This window comes from Siniperca chuatsi, linkage group LG21 (assembly GCF_020085105.1).
Source record: "Siniperca chuatsi isolate FFG_IHB_CAS linkage group LG21, ASM2008510v1, whole genome shotgun sequence".
NCBI lineage: Eukaryota > Metazoa > Chordata > Actinopteri > Centrarchiformes > Sinipercidae > Siniperca > Siniperca chuatsi.
Genome location: NC_058062.1, coordinates 1,258,433 through 1,275,390, shown reverse-complemented (window position 1 = coordinate 1,275,390; position 16,958 = coordinate 1,258,433). Strand labels below are relative to the sequence as shown.

At 41.2% G+C, this 16,958-nt stretch overlaps 2 protein-coding genes across 2 annotated transcripts in view; both read right to left on the bottom strand.

Moving 5' to 3' along the window:
* LOC122869003 (GTPase IMAP family member 9-like) overlaps positions 1-16,958 on the bottom strand; it is a 74,609-nt gene that overhangs the window by 5,399 nt on the left and 52,252 nt on the right. The gene's annotated exons all lie outside the window — the stretch shown is intronic.
* LOC122869001 (GTPase IMAP family member 7-like) lies at positions 3,982-7,871 on the bottom strand. Its single transcript, XM_044181527.1, has 2 exons — positions 7,801-7,871; positions 3,982-5,179 (listed from the first exon to the last, which is right to left on the bottom strand). The coding sequence occupies exons 1-2, from the start codon at positions 7,823-7,825 to the stop codon at positions 4,359-4,361; spliced, it is 846 nt and encodes a 281-aa protein (XP_044037462.1). The 5' UTR covers positions 7,826-7,871; the 3' UTR covers positions 3,982-4,358.

The window sequence follows — 16,958 nt, the reverse complement described above, 5'->3', positions numbered from 1 at the left end:
TCAGGATCAGTTTTCTTATTTTCCTCTGAGCTCCTCAGGAAGGTGTTCATGACTGCAGTCTTCCCAACTTTAACCTTCCCAACGAGCACAATCCACAGCTCTGATTGGCCTGTTGGAAAATAAAAAAGTAATCTGATCTTTTAATGCAGTAAAAGTAGCAATACCACAGTATAACGTAGAAAAGGTTTCAGTCGTAGTCATCTGGACACTGTTTTCAGAATCAAGACGTTTCGGCTCCCATCCGGAAGTCATTCTCAATTGTGAAAAAATTGGACGGGAACTAGAAATTTTTTCGCAATTGAGAATGACTTCCGGATGGGAGCCGAATGACTTCCGGATGGGAGCCGAAACGTCTTGATTCTGAAAACAGTGTCCAGATGACTACGACTGAAACCTTTTCTACGTTAGAACACTCCTGGACGAATGAGGGACTACACCGTCTTACCACAGTATAGAAATACTCTGTTTCAAGTCATGCTTTAAAAATTTTTACTTAGGATATAACTGATTAACTGCTTTATATTAGAGAAAAGGATTGTTGTGCCATATAGCAAACCCAAACACCACACTGAGTATTAGTCCTGTTTAAGAAATATACTTACAAGAAAGTAAAGATACTTCACTGGGCATCTTTGTCTTGTAGAAGCAGCTGATCTGTGATGTCTTGTCACTGTGGATGTCTTGTTGTGACTATTTTAATTTCCATCTCATCTTTATATATTATAGCCTGCTTCTAGTTCCCTCCCCTGAAATACACATCACTTGTTCCTAGCCAGAATCTGACCAGTCACAGATCAGAAACAAAAATTTAATTACAGGCAACAGATCATGGGGCTGAGCAGAAGTACGTTAAGTAGAGTACATTCCCACAGGTATTGAGAACTGATTACCAGAGAAATTTGTCAGTCAGTTACATTCACACATGGCCCTGCAGTTCATTATTCTGTTCAACAGTAATGATTGAAGAATCCAACAGATCTGGCATGTAACATGAAATACCAGAATGTAATCTAACAAGGAATCCCTGCAGTAAGTCCCGCCTTTGTGAAGCTCATCTCGTTCAGTGTGTTTCTTTTAAATATAATCTTTTGTTTTTCTGCTGCAGCGGAATTACAGACTCGTGAGCTTGAGTTCACACATTCGGGTGATTTCCTGATAAGCTAACACAACCATCGCCAACCAAGCTAACCATCACAATTCAGTGCAGTCTGCAAACACCAGCCAGCAACTTGTCTAACTAACTACTAGCTAGCTACAGTTTTATTCAGTTTCTGTTGGTCTGTTGACCTCCACCGTGATGATCTTCAAAGCTCCTCAAACTGCGGCTATGCCTCGTGCTCGGGCTGGATGGCCACTTAACCCGACAACTTCTCTACTTGGGGCGGGAGCTTCTGGCACTTGGAGGTTCTGGGCTCAGTTGGGTGACTCCAGACCGGACTCCTCCTCCATCTCACCACGAGTGGATCCTTCGTTGCTCTCTCCTGTTCCAGGCCTCTCAATCTGCCCTCAGGCCTCGCAGATTCTTGCAGACCTCGCTACAGATGCGTTACGTGTGCCAAGGTCATTGTCTTATAATCCATCCTGCTGGGGGTGTTTATTCTGCCCGCCCTCTCAGACCCCCTGAGGGTATCTTTCTGAATGTCTGTGGGCTGATAACCCTTCCTGCCCCGGATGCCATCTTTCCTAACTGCCAACTTACTCTCCTGTTTTTACCAACCTGTTCTTGGTTGTTTCTGGGCCTTGATCAGACCACATATATCAATATATATCAACACAACCTGATGACAAACACATGCCCACACACATGCAGTGTTTATGTAGTTTTCACTTACTTGTATTTGTATTTCTATCTGCAAGTCAATATTTTATTATTATTATTATTATTACTATATTGAGGGGCTTGAGGGTTCTGCGTAGTATCTTTGCTGTTCCTAGTACTGTACTTTTCTGGACCGAGATGTCTGGTGTTCTTCCAGGGATCTGCTGTAGCCACTCCTCCAGTTTGGGGGTCACTGCCCCGAGTGCTCAGATGACCACGGGCACCACTGTTGCCTTCATCTTCCAGGCCTTCTCCAGCTCTTCTCTGAGTCTTAGGTAATTTTCTAGTTTCTCGTGCTCCTTTTTCCTGATGTGACCATCATTTGGTATTGCAACATCAACCACAACGGCTTTCCTCTGCTGTTTGTCCACCACCACGATGTCAGGCTGGTTCGCCATTACCATTCTGTCAGTCTGAATCTGGAAGTCCCACAGGATCTTGGCTCGGTCATTCTCTACCACCTTTGGAGGTGTTTCCCACTTTGACCTCGGGATTTCTAGTCCATACTCAGTGCAGATGTTCCTGTACACTATGCCAGCTACTTGGTTATGGCGCTCCATGTATGCTTTTCCTGCCAGCATCTTACACCCTGCCGTTATGTGCTGGATTGTCTCAGGGGCCTCTTTGCACAGCCTACACCTTGGGTCTTGTCTGGTGTGGTAGATCTGGGCCTCTATCGCTCTGGTGCTCAGGGCCTGCTCCTGTGCAGCCATGATGAGTGCCTCTGTGCTGTCCTTCAGTCCGGCCCGCTCTAGCCATTGGTAGGACTTCTTGATATCAGCCACTTCAGTTATGTTCCGGTGGTACATCCCGTGTAGGGGTTTGATGGTCCCTCCTCCAGCACGTCTTCCTCTGTTCCCCATTGCCTGAGACATTCACTGAGCACGTCATCTGTTGGGGCCTTATCTTTGATGTACTTGTGGATCTTGGATGTTTCATATGTATATATATATATATATATATATATATATATATATATATATATATATATATAAAAACTTTGTCCTTTACCCTCCATGGGTGGTCTCATCCTTCGAGCTCGGGTCCTCTACCAGAGGATATATATATATATATATATATATACATATATATATATATGTATATATACATATAACTTGTTGGTGGTAACTGTATTTATTTATATGCGCTGCTTGTCCTACATTTTCTACAGTATCAAACTGATCCAGTGATAGTATCCATGGGTACACTGCAAACAGGAACTGCTAATAGCAAATTCAACATACTTTTAATGGTGCCAATTTGCCAAAATGTAAACAAATATAGGCAAAAAAACAGGCCTCAAGTTGTAGCCCACAGCTAACACAGACTCCATGGCAACATTATACTTCCTGTTTACATCCCCCAAAATCCCCCCAGTTATAGTTAGTATTGTAGTTCCAAGACTTAGAGCGTGACTAACCCCCAAATTGTAAGTAAGTCAAAGAATGAGTATAGGAGTTACAAATGTCAAAATGCCTCCTTTCATTTCAGATGCTGCCGCTCCCTCCTGCCCTGCAGTAACCCCTGTTCCCCCGGCAAACCTGTTTCCCATTAGCTCTGCAGTTTATATACTTGCATTCAGCACTTTTGTTCATTCTCCACCAGATTGTCTGTTGTGCTTCTGCCTTAGCTTTCTGTTCTGCCTACTTAACCCCATTGGACTTTCTTCCCTAAGCTTTACCCCTTTTCAGATAACTCTCCCTCTTTTCTTCGACCTGCCTGGTTTTAACTTTTGCCTGTTTTTTGGACTAAGAGCGATCGTGATCTTTTGCTTCCCCTGCTTGTCTCTGAGTTGTGCATCAAACCTGCCTGCTTACTGAGCCACTACAGCAAAACCCATTAATATTAACTTCTTACGTGTGACACTATTAGTAAGGTTCAGAAACCATCTACATGGTTCTTGTATCCCTTGAACGCTGACACTCAACTTCTTCTGAAGAAGACATTACAGAAAGCTGAAATTTGCGGCTCTTTTTATGTTTGTGCTGTCTGGTTGTTAGTGACACTGTGGTGCTGATGATTAAACGGTGACACACAAAGCTCAAATCAAATGTTTTGATTGGCTATAAGTGTAGTTGTTCACCTGTAGATAAATACAGTAGTGAACTTCTGTATGATAATTTGATAAATTGTAAATGTGTTGCACAATAATGGACATCATACAGATAGACAGATTTAAATTTATTCATATGATGCAACATAGATAGAAAACACCAGGGATGCACAGGGATGAAAAATAGCTCTGGATTATTAATTCAGCCCACCAAGATCAAATCATACCTACACCACACATCACACATGTAAGATACACGGGGGGGGGGCAGACATTATTCACTTAACAAACAATCAATGTTGAATTATGCTCCATGTATCAACTGTCCACAAATCATGAATTTAGCATAGTCTACACATTTTATGCATTTTGAAAACAGTGAATTGTTTAAGATACTTTCTGACATTAAATTTACACCCTTTCACCACTATGTGTCATATGTTTTTAGTACTGGTTTGATGAGCTCTGACTACTCTGCAACTACTACTACTGGAATGCTTCAGGTGGCATGCAATCATACGCCACCTCTTCCACTTTTGTGAGGAAACGTCGCACTAATGTAAAGTAACCTGGAGCTTGTCCCTCCAATTTAGCTAGACCCTTAGAGATCCAGCCCTCCAAAGTTACCATAAATTTCTCTTTGGGATCACCTTCCGATTTTGCCTCAGGGGATTTCATCATTTCTTCAAAGGCATTCTCAGCCTCTTTGAAAGTTTCATTGCTGTAGTAGCTTCTTTCATTTTCATTTTTCTGGACCATGTTGTTGATCTTCTGCAGTAGGCCGGGAACTTGAGAGTCATCCTTGACTTCGCTGTTGATGACATGGTATGCCTCACAAGACTCATCAATGAACTTTTTGAGAGTTTCACTGCTTTCTATAAAAGCTTGACATTGATCTTGAACCTCACCAGGATCTCCAAAGGTGAACAAGACCATAGTATAACGTTTTGCATTTTGGAAGACTTTCTGAAAGACTTCCAGCACTTTTTTATCATGTTTTGTGAAGGCACCGAACCTTATCACCAACAGGAACACATGCGGACCGGGCAAAGTGAACGCGATGCATTGTACGATCTCTTTTATCACCTCTTCATGCTGTTTGTCGGTGTGAAACAGACCTGGAGTATCAACAATGGTCAGAGCTTGCCCTTCGTGCTTTCCTGTCATCCTCATGCACGTTCCTGTCTCAGATGAAGGAGACAGGTTTGTTGAACTGAACTCGTGCCCAAGGATGGTGTGTACTGCCGCAGTCTTCCCAACTCCAGTCTGTCCCAAGACCACAATCCTGAGCTCGGGTTCCTCTGACTCTGTTGGAAAATTTTAAACAGACATGACATGATATTATAAAAAGTTGTATCAGCCATGACCACACACACTCACTCACCCACACACACACACACACTCCTAAGTAGCTTGAAATTAAGGTGAACAATGCAATTCCAATCAGTTATAGGAAAATAATTTGCAATATCAAAAAAACTAAAAACTCAAACATCTGTCTTGAACGAGTAAAAAAGAATTTTGACTGAATGCTTTGGTTGCATGCAGGTAAACAGTCAGCAAACAGAGAGCAAAAGAGGCGGAACGCATTGGCCGAGATGCAATCTTGGAACAATCGTCTGACAACGATTTAGCTTTTTATCAATCTCGGGAACCCTAGAGATTAGCTTGTGATTTATTTATTTGCATTCAAATCGGGTTCCGAGATTGCCACCGGGTTAAATGTGTTGATCTTTATGTGTTTGCGTTAGGAATATTTTCCCATTCTTCCCAGTTATCTAAAATCTAAACAATATCATAGGTATGTTTTAAAATATTACAGTGACGTTAGAAATAGTGCCGGGAAGTTTGAGAATTGTATTGCCTCGGTATACTTGGGCCCGTACCCCTAATTATGTTGAACTTTTGAGTTTTTCAGGTTTTCGAGTAACAGGGGTTGGGCATCTTTCAGGCCACTAGACTGCAAGGAACACTAACACTAGGATGTGCAGGTAGCTAGGAAATAAAACAATTTATGCTTTATTATTCTTTCAAAATATGAAGCTGTAGTTTACATAAAGTTGATAACTTACAAAATGAATAAGTGTTTACTTTACTAGTTGTAATAATTGTGTTGATGCTACCTGTGCATTATTTTCACATTTATTTTTTCATGTCTGACTCTGGTTCCTGAACTAATCTGGTGAGCCCCCAAGCCCCCAAGCCTCCAAGCGGTGTCTTTGGTATTCTTCGCAGTATGGGCTGTAGTTCGGCATGTACAGGAATTGTCAAGCGTACGAGAGCTGCAGCAGCAGTCGAGACGAGTGGAGTGGAGTGTACAGGTTTGTAGTACTGAACGGTGCGAGCATATGGCTATTTCCTGCATGCAGTATAGGTGCGTACTAGTGTAGACCTGGTATGAATCAACCTCGAAAAAGAATCGGTACAAAAGATTTTTTCGCTCAGGGCATGTTAGAAATTATCACTAAGAACTGCAAATTTGTCTATTTATTTTTCGTCCATTCAACAGTTTAGATTTCTGATGTGTAATAAACATTTCAGCCTCAAAGGGGCACTAATGTAGATATAGACTTTAATTTTAGTTTTTGTACATTAGTAATCTAAAATCAGCTTGTTGATATTTTTCTGTATGCTGATGATACTGCTCTATTTGTGTCTTATAATTGTGGTTACAAGTTCTCTATATTACTCCTTAATATAAGCTGATTGTTTTCTGATAACACGATGTCTCTTTACCTTTGTAGCGTTAAACCCATTCTCTTTGGAATTAAAAACAAAAAACTAGGAAAGAGACTTGGGTTTTGTTTTGTTTTTGGGGAATCTTTATTACTGCAAATATAGTACCGATCATCTGGGATGTAAACTAGACAGGCATCTCTCAGGTAAGGATAAAAAAACTTAAACTTAAAACTTAAAGATAAAAAGACATTTTGGCCTCATGGTTAAACTTTTTAATCCATTGTAAAAGCATTGATTGAAAACCATGTTGATTATACTGCCACCCCCTGGTTTACTGGTCCACCACAACAATTTTAAATAACAAACAGCACAAACAATTAATAAAGGTACGTTTTTAACCTATTCACACATAAACATCTTGAATATGCAAAATTTAGTCACAATTGTTTCTCACATACCAAAATGTCAAAGGCAAAGTTTATAGTTGTTTATATCATTGATTATATTTCCTTTAATGAATTGTTTGTTTTGCAAAAGTGTGTCTAAATCATCACATAAATTAATTTAGTAAAACAATAATAAAAAAGAACCACCAATAAAGTTTAGCTGTTAAATGATAAATGCAGTGTGTGAAAGTGGAATGATCATAAACTGCACTAAAGACTGATTGAAATGTTTATTTTGCTATTTTATAATGATCTAGATCTAAAAAGATCTAAAAAAAACTAAATTACAGTGAAAATTATGTATTTATATATGTTTTTAAAGTGATTTGTAACACAGGAAGTTTTTAGCCAGAGTGTAAAAGGTAGTTATTCAATATCAAGACAAACAAAAATATAGAGGATTTAAACACATGCTTAAAAAATGTAATCAAATACAACACAATGCAATAATGGCAAATGTAAATCTATTTTATAAATATAAGAAATATAATCAATAAGAAAAAATGTGAATTTGTTATGAAGCCAAGTGATGTGCAAAACAACAAATAAGGTCTGTGAAGACTAAAATTACAACAAAACTAGTAATTCTTTAATTACTATTAAATCAAAACTTGCAGAAGACTGAGTAGGTGGTAGGTCAAATAAATGTGAGGCTTAAATGTGATGATTGAGAGGAGGTTTCTTTTAAACACTGATGTTAATGATACATGAGAGCTGTAATACTGAGAAGAGAATAAACTGTTGCTCTGCTGGTTTATCAAACACTACCCTGAGTAAGAGTAATATTTATGAAATATACTTACGAGGATGAAGAGGTTTACTGGCCATCTTTGTCTTGTAGAAGCAGTTGACTTGTGATGTCTTGTTGCTGTTGATGTCTTGTTGTTGAATAGTTGGTAATTTCATCTTTATATATTATAAAGTCTGTGTAGTTCCCTCCCCTTAAACCCATGTCATCTGTTACTGAGCCAGTTTGAGGAAAGTAGGCTCAGAGAGCCAACCAGTCACAGATCAGAAATCAAAATGTAGCTGCAAGCAGCAAACCAGGGGCCAAATAGAAGTGCATCAAACAAAGTACATTTTATGTTGGGTTTGACCACTAGTTTACTACATATTTTATATTTTACATTATACTATTATCATTATTATTATTATTATATTTTACATTCTCTTCAGGTGTTATGTCTGCTATGGCATTCAATTACCTGTTTGTGGAATCCAGCCAGACTAACACCGTGTCTTAACTTAATGCGAGCGCCTGGCTACCGCCTCGCATCGCAGAACATTGGACGCTCTCTGTTGTCATGTAAACAAACCATGTACCCATCAGCTGTGTGCTCGAGATCAAACTGGAGACGCTAACCACTCAAGTAAAAGATGGGTACTTTCTAACTAGTTAAGTTTGTAGGACCACTTTTTAAACAGAAGACACGTTTTATATTGTGATATTTAGATGTTTCTTTACTACAAACTAGCAAGCTCTGCTGAGCATCCTGACAGAAAACACACAAAAATGAATCTTCTTACTAGAAACTTCCAGCACCATGTCGATCTCCCTGCAGCCAGCTGCCACCTTATTTAGGTTAACTCCTCATTTAAACTTAATGAATCAACTGTTCCTGGTCCATGTTTCAGCGCTTTCAGCGCGAGCGACAGGAATAAATAGAAACATGGCGTCCAACAAAAGTTCAGCTCAAAACTGTGCGCCGCATCGCGCTGTGCAGTGCTGCGTCGCTCAGGACATTCCAATAGAAAACAATGCAATTTAACAGATTTTGTCGCTGACCCTCCCTTGCGTCACATTCAGTTAGGACATGGTGCAATGATAGTAATGGGGCTATCTCAGAGAAAAGCAACACTGGGGAGCTTTCGGGAATTAATTTTCCAGGAGGCCCAACTTGGAGTGTTTAGTCAGTGTCCCTTTTAGTGCTGAGGTAGATGGAGTGTATCTTTGCTGTGTGCTGCAGCATAACCAAAGAGAAAATGGTAGGTGGGAAGATCAGATGGCCTATCTTGACCTGTTGGGCCCTGACTGAGTTCCCAACACAGAACAATTTTCTGGGCCCAAGTCATGGGAGATAAGCAGGTGTTTGACAACAGTTACATGCACAATAGATATGGCCAGAATTTTTGTTTTAAACATTACGAAAAATAATTAACCTTATCAACAGAATGTGAGTAACAGTTCTGACGTCATGTCAAAGACGTTTATTTATTGTGTTGCAGTGATATCTACTAATATAATAAATAAATAATAATATCTACTGATAGTGCCATAAAAAATGTGCCATAGATCTACCAGTCCTATTCTTCAAAGTATAGCACACACCCCGAATTGAACACCACAGCATGTGATGTTCAGTAGGGTTCTGGGTTAAACATGCAGAGACGGCTTTTTCTAATGCATATTTACCACTTTTCTGGCAGAATGATCAAACTACATGATAGCCATCTTCATCATAATATGTTGCAACCAAGCTTAGTTATTACCAGCAGCTACAACACAAAGTAAGCCCGCTAACTTTACAAGAAACAGGAGCAACAAAGCCTGTTAGTGCCGAGCGGCTAACTCTCTAAGGAGAACAAAGGATGGAGCGACTGGTTTCGTCTGACGTCAACAGACTGTTCAGGAGGCAGAACCCCGACAAAGCAGCCAGGCCAGACTCTGTCTCTCCATCATCCCTGAAGCACTGTGCTGATCAGCTGTCTCCGGTGTTCACAGACATCTTTAACACCTCATTGGAGACATGCCATGTGCCAGCCTGCTTCAAATCCTCCACCATCCTCACTGTCCCCAAAAAAACAAGGACCACAGGACTTAACGACTACAGGTCCGCCGCCCTGAACTCTGTGGTAATGAAGTCTTTTGAGTGCCTTGTGTTGTCACACCTCAAAGCCATCACAGACCCACTCCTGGACCCCCTGCAGTTCGCCTACAGAACCAACAGGTCTGTAGACGATGCAGTAAACATGGCCCTCCACTCCATCCTCCGGCACCTGGATTCCTCAGGAACCTACGCCAGGATCCTGTTTGTGGACATCAGCTTAGCCTTCAACACTATCATCCAGGCAGCACCGGTTCCCCTCAAGACTCTTCTCCCTGTTCACCAACAGCTGCACCTCCAGTCACCAGTCCATCTCCTGAAGTTTGCAGATGACACCACCCACATTGGACTCATATCTGGTGGGGATGAGTCTCCCTACAGGTGGGAGATTGACCACCTGGTGATCTGGTGCAGTCAAAACAACCTGGAGCTCAACACTCTAAAGACCGTGGACATGGTTGTGGATTACAGGAAGAACCCAGCCCCACCCGCCTCCATCACCCTGTGTGACTCCCCATTCGATACTGTGGAGTCCTTCCACTTCTTGGGCACCATCATCACCCAGGACCTCACCAAGAAAGCCCAGCAGAGGATGTACTTCCTGCCACTTCCTGTACACCGCCATCATCGAGTCCATCCTCACCCCCCCATCACCATCTGGTACGCTGCTGCCACCGCCAAGGACAAGGGCAGACTGCAGCAGTTTTATGCTGCATATCAAGTTGATTGGCTGCAATCTACCTTCCCTCCAGGACCTGTACACCTCCAGGACTCTGAGGCAAGACCCGAGACTCTTATTTTTTAGACTCTTATAATTTTTTTTTGGTTCTTATATATATCTTATTGTCAGTTTATTATTTTATATTTATGATTCTTGACTTGCAGTGCCTTTACTATCTATTTATGGTAATTTTCGCTGTAGTTATTAATTAAATTATTGATCAGAGTTCCAAATTGATACTGAGACTGAATAAATTAAAGGTCCAGTGTGTAACATTTAGGAGGAGCTATTGGCAGAAATGGAATATAATATTTAAAAGTATGTTTTGTGTGTATTATCAGCTGAAAATAAGAATTGCTGTGTTGTGGAATAAACCATTTTTATCTACACTCAACAAAAACTATAAATGCAACACCTTTCTTTTTGTTGAATTAAAAGATCTAAGACTTCTTCTATGCACACAAAAGGCTTATTTTTCTCACATTCTGTTCTCAAATTCGTTAAAATCCATGTTGGTGAGCACTTCACCTTTGCCAAGATAATTCATCCACCTGACAGGTGTGGCATATCAAGATGCTGATTAAACTGCATGATTATTGCACAGGTGTGCCTTGGACTGGTCATAATAAAAGGCCACTTTAAAATGTGCAGTTTTATCACAAAACACAATGCCACAGATGTCGCAGGTTTTGAGGGAGCATGCAGTTCACATGCTGAATGCAGGAATGTTCACCAGAGCTGTTGCCCGTGAATTGAATGTTCATTTCACTACCATAAGCTGTCTCCAATGTCACTTTTGAGAATTTGGCAGTACATCCAACCGACCACCACATCCGGCTTCTTCATCTGCATGATCGTCTGAGACCAGCCACTGGACAGCTGATGCAACAGTTGGTTTGAACAACCAAAGAATTTCTGCACAAGTGCCCCAAGGGGGGGGGGTTGTTACGATATGGGCAGGCATCAGCTATGGACAACGAACACAGGTGCATTTTACTGATGGCAATTTGAATGCACAGAGATACCGTGACGAGATCCTGAGGCCCAGTGTCGTGCCATTCATCCGCCGCCATCGCCTCATGTTGCAGCATGATAATGCAAGGCCCCATGTTGCAAGGATCTGTACACCATTCCTGGAAGCTGAAAACATCCCAGTTCTTGCATGGCCTGCATACTCACCAGACATGTCACCCATTTAGCGTGTTTGGGATGTTTGGGTCACCGTGCACCGTTGTTCCTCCCAATATCCAGCAACTTCGCACAGCCACTGAAGAGGCGTCCAACATCCCAGAGGCCACAATCCACAACCTGATCAACTCTATGTGAAGGAGATGTGTTGCACTGCATGAGACAAATGGTGGTCACACCAGATACTGACTGGTTTTCTGCACCCCCCCCCCTCAAATCTGCATATCTGCAGCCCGAAGAAGCGAAATAGCCTTAGAGTAGTGCCTAATAAATCTACCAATTAATGTGTAAATGCTATGTAATTTTGGAGCCTCCTCTGTACAGGTTTATTAATTATCGTTACGTATTTTGGTATCCTTTACGCCATTTTTCCCTACATATTCGAATCCTTTTTGTTCCTGGAGGAGGACCACCAGACCCCCCCACTTTATTGTGCATGAGTTTAACAAAGACAATACTGCCAAAGTGTGAAGTAATAATGAGATTAAAAGAAAAAACTATTCATAAAATCAAATAGCAAAACAAAACAACAACAAAACAGAAGAAAAAAAAACAATGAAAATTGCTCTGTGTGTTTGTGAAAGACTGTGGAAGTGTGTGTCGATTCTGATGTTGAGAAAAGTGGATAAAGTTATGTTTTGGAATGGACTGTCAATGCAAGATGTTAAACTCCATTAATTTTCTATAGAAGCTGACGTGATATCTAGCAGATAAATGAATGATAGGTGGTAAAAATCAAGTGAGTGTAATCGATGGGGAAAAGTATGTGGTGGAAGGGAGACGAACAAAGAAGGTTTTAGGAAAACAAGGCGGCTCTGAAATTACAGGTGCAGTGCAGATAAGTGAGTGGATGTTTTGACCTCCGTTCATTAACGCACACAATTTGCAAGTATTCCCACATATATCAGAGCAAGAAGAAAAGTGTAAATTACAAGTGTAATATTTTTAAATGTGCCACACAGGACAATGACAAATGAGCGATGGCATGGATCATTCATTCAAAAAGAGAAAGAGAGGTTTCTCAATCACTGCTTTAGGGTTTTTCTTTTCTGTCATTTTGAATCACAGCCAGTGTTTAGAAGATTCCTTAGAATAGGTGTGAATCCCTTGATACGCCCATCCAGAGTCCCTCAGAGCAGAATAATTAGCTCTTTGATAAACTGTCTCCCTCATTGCTCCAGTCCAGACAAGTCTAAGTGACACTAGATCATTACTGAACCACAGCGGTGCAGCTAGGCTCTAAGTATTTTGGGGAGCTGTTTGTCTCTGGGCCCTCTGCAGTCTCCTCAGCATGTTCAGCTGCTGTTCTGTGATCCAGCTCCAGCAGTGCTAACCCTGGACTCACTCATTTAAACAGGAACACTGAGGCCTGCAGTTCTTTGGATGTTGTTGTGGGGTCTCTGAATGGCTGAAGAAGAACAAAATAAAGACTTTGGAGTGGCCTAGTCAAAGTCCTGACCTGAATCCTATTGAGATGCAGTGGCATGACCTTAAAAAGGCAGTTTATGCTCGAAAACCCTCCAATGTGGCTGAATTACAACAAATCTGCAAAGATGAGTGGGTCAAAATTCCTCCACAGCGCTGTAAAAGACTCAAATTATCGCAAACGCTTGATTTCAGTTGTTGCTGCTAAGGGTGGCCCAACCAGTTATTAGGTTTAGGGGGCAATCACTTTTTCACACAGGGCCATGTATGTTTGGATCTTGTTTTCACTTAATAATAACAACCTTCATTTGTTTGATTTGTTTAATAATCTGAAACATTTAAGTGTGACAAACATGCAAAAAAAAAGAAATAAGGAAGTGGGCAAACACTTTTTCACACCACTGTAGATTAGATTAGATTCAACTTTCTTGTCATTACACATGTACAAGTACAAGGCAACAAAATGCAGTTCAGGTCGAACCAGAAGTGCAATAAGCAAGTGCAGGATAATAAGTGTGTGCATAAATACAGGATAGAGCAGCATTATGAAAATATTTTACAAGTGGTACTATGGACATTATATACAGATGGCATTATTATGAACAGTATACTGATGGATATGCACAGCAATGAATTGGACTGGGCAGAACAGTAGTCCAATGAATATAAAGTAGTGCAATGTATGGAAATAGTGAACAGTGCAGTAGATGAGTTATTGTAGTATTCAGTACATAGTACTGGAGTGCAAATGATGCAGTATATGTATAAATAAATAGTCCGGTAGTGCAAATGAACATGTGGTACATGTAGCAAAAACAATGTAGCAGCATTTAAGTTAAGGTATATGAGGGGACAGTGGAGTCAGCGGGGGGCAGAGTTAAGTAGGAAGACAGCTCTGGGAAAAAAGCTGTTTCTCAGTCTGCTGGTTTTATTTTTGAGAGGCAAGAGGGAGATAAAAAATATTTTAAAAAAGAGCAACTGGTTAAAAGTAACCATTACAATGGTAATGGCAGGGGCAAGGCAGGGGAGAAACCAGTCTCTGGGCGGGTGAGAGGAGTCCTTAAGAATGCTGCAGGCTCGACGCAGACAGCATTTCCTCTGGATGTCCTCAATGGCTGGAAGTGGAGTCCTGTCCTGTTTCCTGTTTTATTTTTTAGTGTTCTCCTCTCCTTGTTTGTCTTGTGGCTTTACTTCCTGTCTTTGTTTGCTTTCCCTCCTGTTTTGATTGTTGGCCCTGCCTTGATTGATTGCACCTGTGTTTCGTTGTCTCCCCTACCTCAGTGTATTTAGTCAGGTTGTAGGCAGGTAGACAGGTTGTACTGTGTTCCCGTGTCAAGCATCCCGGCATTTCTTACCTATGAGTTCTGTTGGATTGATTCTTTGTTCCCTTGGACCTTGCCTGGATTATGGACTTTTGAACTTTGCCTGCTCCCTGTCGGATTTGTTTGCCTAGTTGGACTGATTCCCTGGTTTTGACCACTGCCTGCCGGACGCCCGTGTAAGCCTTTATTCTTTATTAAAGCATTGCATATTACCAGTCTGCCTCCGTTGCCTGTACTTGGGTCCTATTCCTTGTGTTTCCTGCTCCCTTGCGGGACTACCACATGACAGCTATAGGCCTACACTGCCATGAGACTTCCCATGAGGCACCTCTTTCCTCTCTCCTCCTCTCCCTCTCCATCTGTATGCATTTTTATCCAATTACTGCATGTTACTGACTCGACATCTTCTCTCTCCCGTAGTTCTGTGCCTTCTCGTTTCTCTCCTCTCTCCTTCTGTCGCTTTCAGCAGGTATTTCTGCCTCCAGAGCTGCAGAGTCTGGATCTGTGGTTGTGGGCCACCTGCTGCCCCGTGTTCCTGCTCCACAACTGCTACTACAGTTGCTAGTTATTGGCTCTTTTACTAATACTGACATTATTCTTCCTATAGCTATTATTATTATTATTATTATTATTATTATTACCACTGCCATTACATTATTGCTATTTAAAAAATTCTAGATGGTATTTGCATTGTGCCTCCCTCTGAACTGAACCCACGCGGAACGTTGTTGGCATGTAGACGGTAAATGACAAATTAAAACTGTTTGGACGGGTTCTCCTGCAGAATCATGTGGCTCAAATGTGGACCAACAAACAACCCCAAAGTAATAAAAATGTCGTTGTGTTTCAGAGGATGACTTCTACTGACTGAGGATGGGGTTTTTGGCTTTTAAATTTCGGCTTATCTATTTTGGCAGTGAAGAGAATGACTCTAAGAAGTTATTCTGTAACCAGGTGGTGAGTTTAAAAGCACATTCTGAGGAATCTTATCAACATGGACGCTGATTCAGAATGGGCTGTAATGACCAGTAGATTAGTTATTGTCCTCTCTGGCACATTTTTGTTTTATTAATTATATTTGATCTTGGACTGATACGTGAGGATATAATTCACAGTTTTGGCGGCTTATCTTCTTATCTTTGGTTTCATTGAACATATTTTATGGGGTAACAGCTTCACCATAAAAACCTGATACTGCAGATGTTATCGGGTTTATAAAAAATACAAATACTCTTCATGGCTGCAGATGGATGCAAAACAAAACAATGGTGCAAACTACAACATTACATTACTACATTAATACATTCATTAATTTCAGTATTGCTTTGTTTTTATCCACACCTAGTAAAGACTAAACATCCTGGCCCAACACTACATGACATTTTCTTTGTCTATGTCTTTGAGATATTAATATTATTTTATGTCTGTCTTTGTTTCTTTGACGGTAACTTGCCCCTCTGGGTGTTACGGACAGAACTGACCGGAGACACGGGGAAGATACTGATATGGTTTATTGAGAGACGAGGAGATTGAACAGATCATGGATGGAAGTATACAGTCCTTTGACTGGCGATTGTAGTGCTCTGGAGTAGTGTGGCTGAATACAGGTGAGTAGGTTCACACAGGGCTGGGAACCGGAGAGACACACACACGGGAGACGAGAGACACACGGGAGCTGGAGTGACACACACACGGGAGACTGAAGACACTCAGGAACTGGAGCTGAAGTGACACACACGGAGAACTGGAGTAACCAGAGCCGGGGTCAAGGCACTCGAGGCTGGTAAGAGTTTTGTTCGGGTAAAGTGAGTCCAAGGCGTAGAATCAGGGGAACTAGCATTCTATCCTGTGTCTTAAACGAGACCGGACACAGACTGTGGTGAGGAGCTGGGTTTTATAGGGGAGTGGATTGCTAATTGGACGCAGGTGTGTACTGGTAACAGATGAAGGGAATCAGAGCTCGGGTGAGGGAGTGCAGAGTGAAGGGGAGTGGCTGGAGAGAACATGACAGACTGTGACACTGGGAGCCTCTGAGTGGATTTGATTTCCACCAAACATCCAAAAGGTGAAAAGACAAATATCAAAACACAACTTCGTGGTGAAAATTCAGAGCGTGCTGGTCCATAGAGGCAGCCGAGGTTGCTCCCCCTTTTATTTTTGAGAGGCAAGAGGGAGATAAAAATATTTTAAAAAAGAGCAACTGGTTAAAAGTAACCATTACCATTGTCCATTATGTAAGGAATGACCAGCTCGCTGTACCACTTATTGCGCCGATACTTACTAAAGAAATCAATAATTTGACACCAAATATTGATTTTAATTGATATAAATGATTTTAAAAACGTTTGGGGTTTTTTGCCACAGGACTTCTTTCTGCAGATTAATATGTTTGGACTCGAGAGTCTATGATCAGAGCTGCGTCCACAGTACAAATGCTAACATTATATCAAAATAAATATTCTGAATAGCAGGGCTGGATT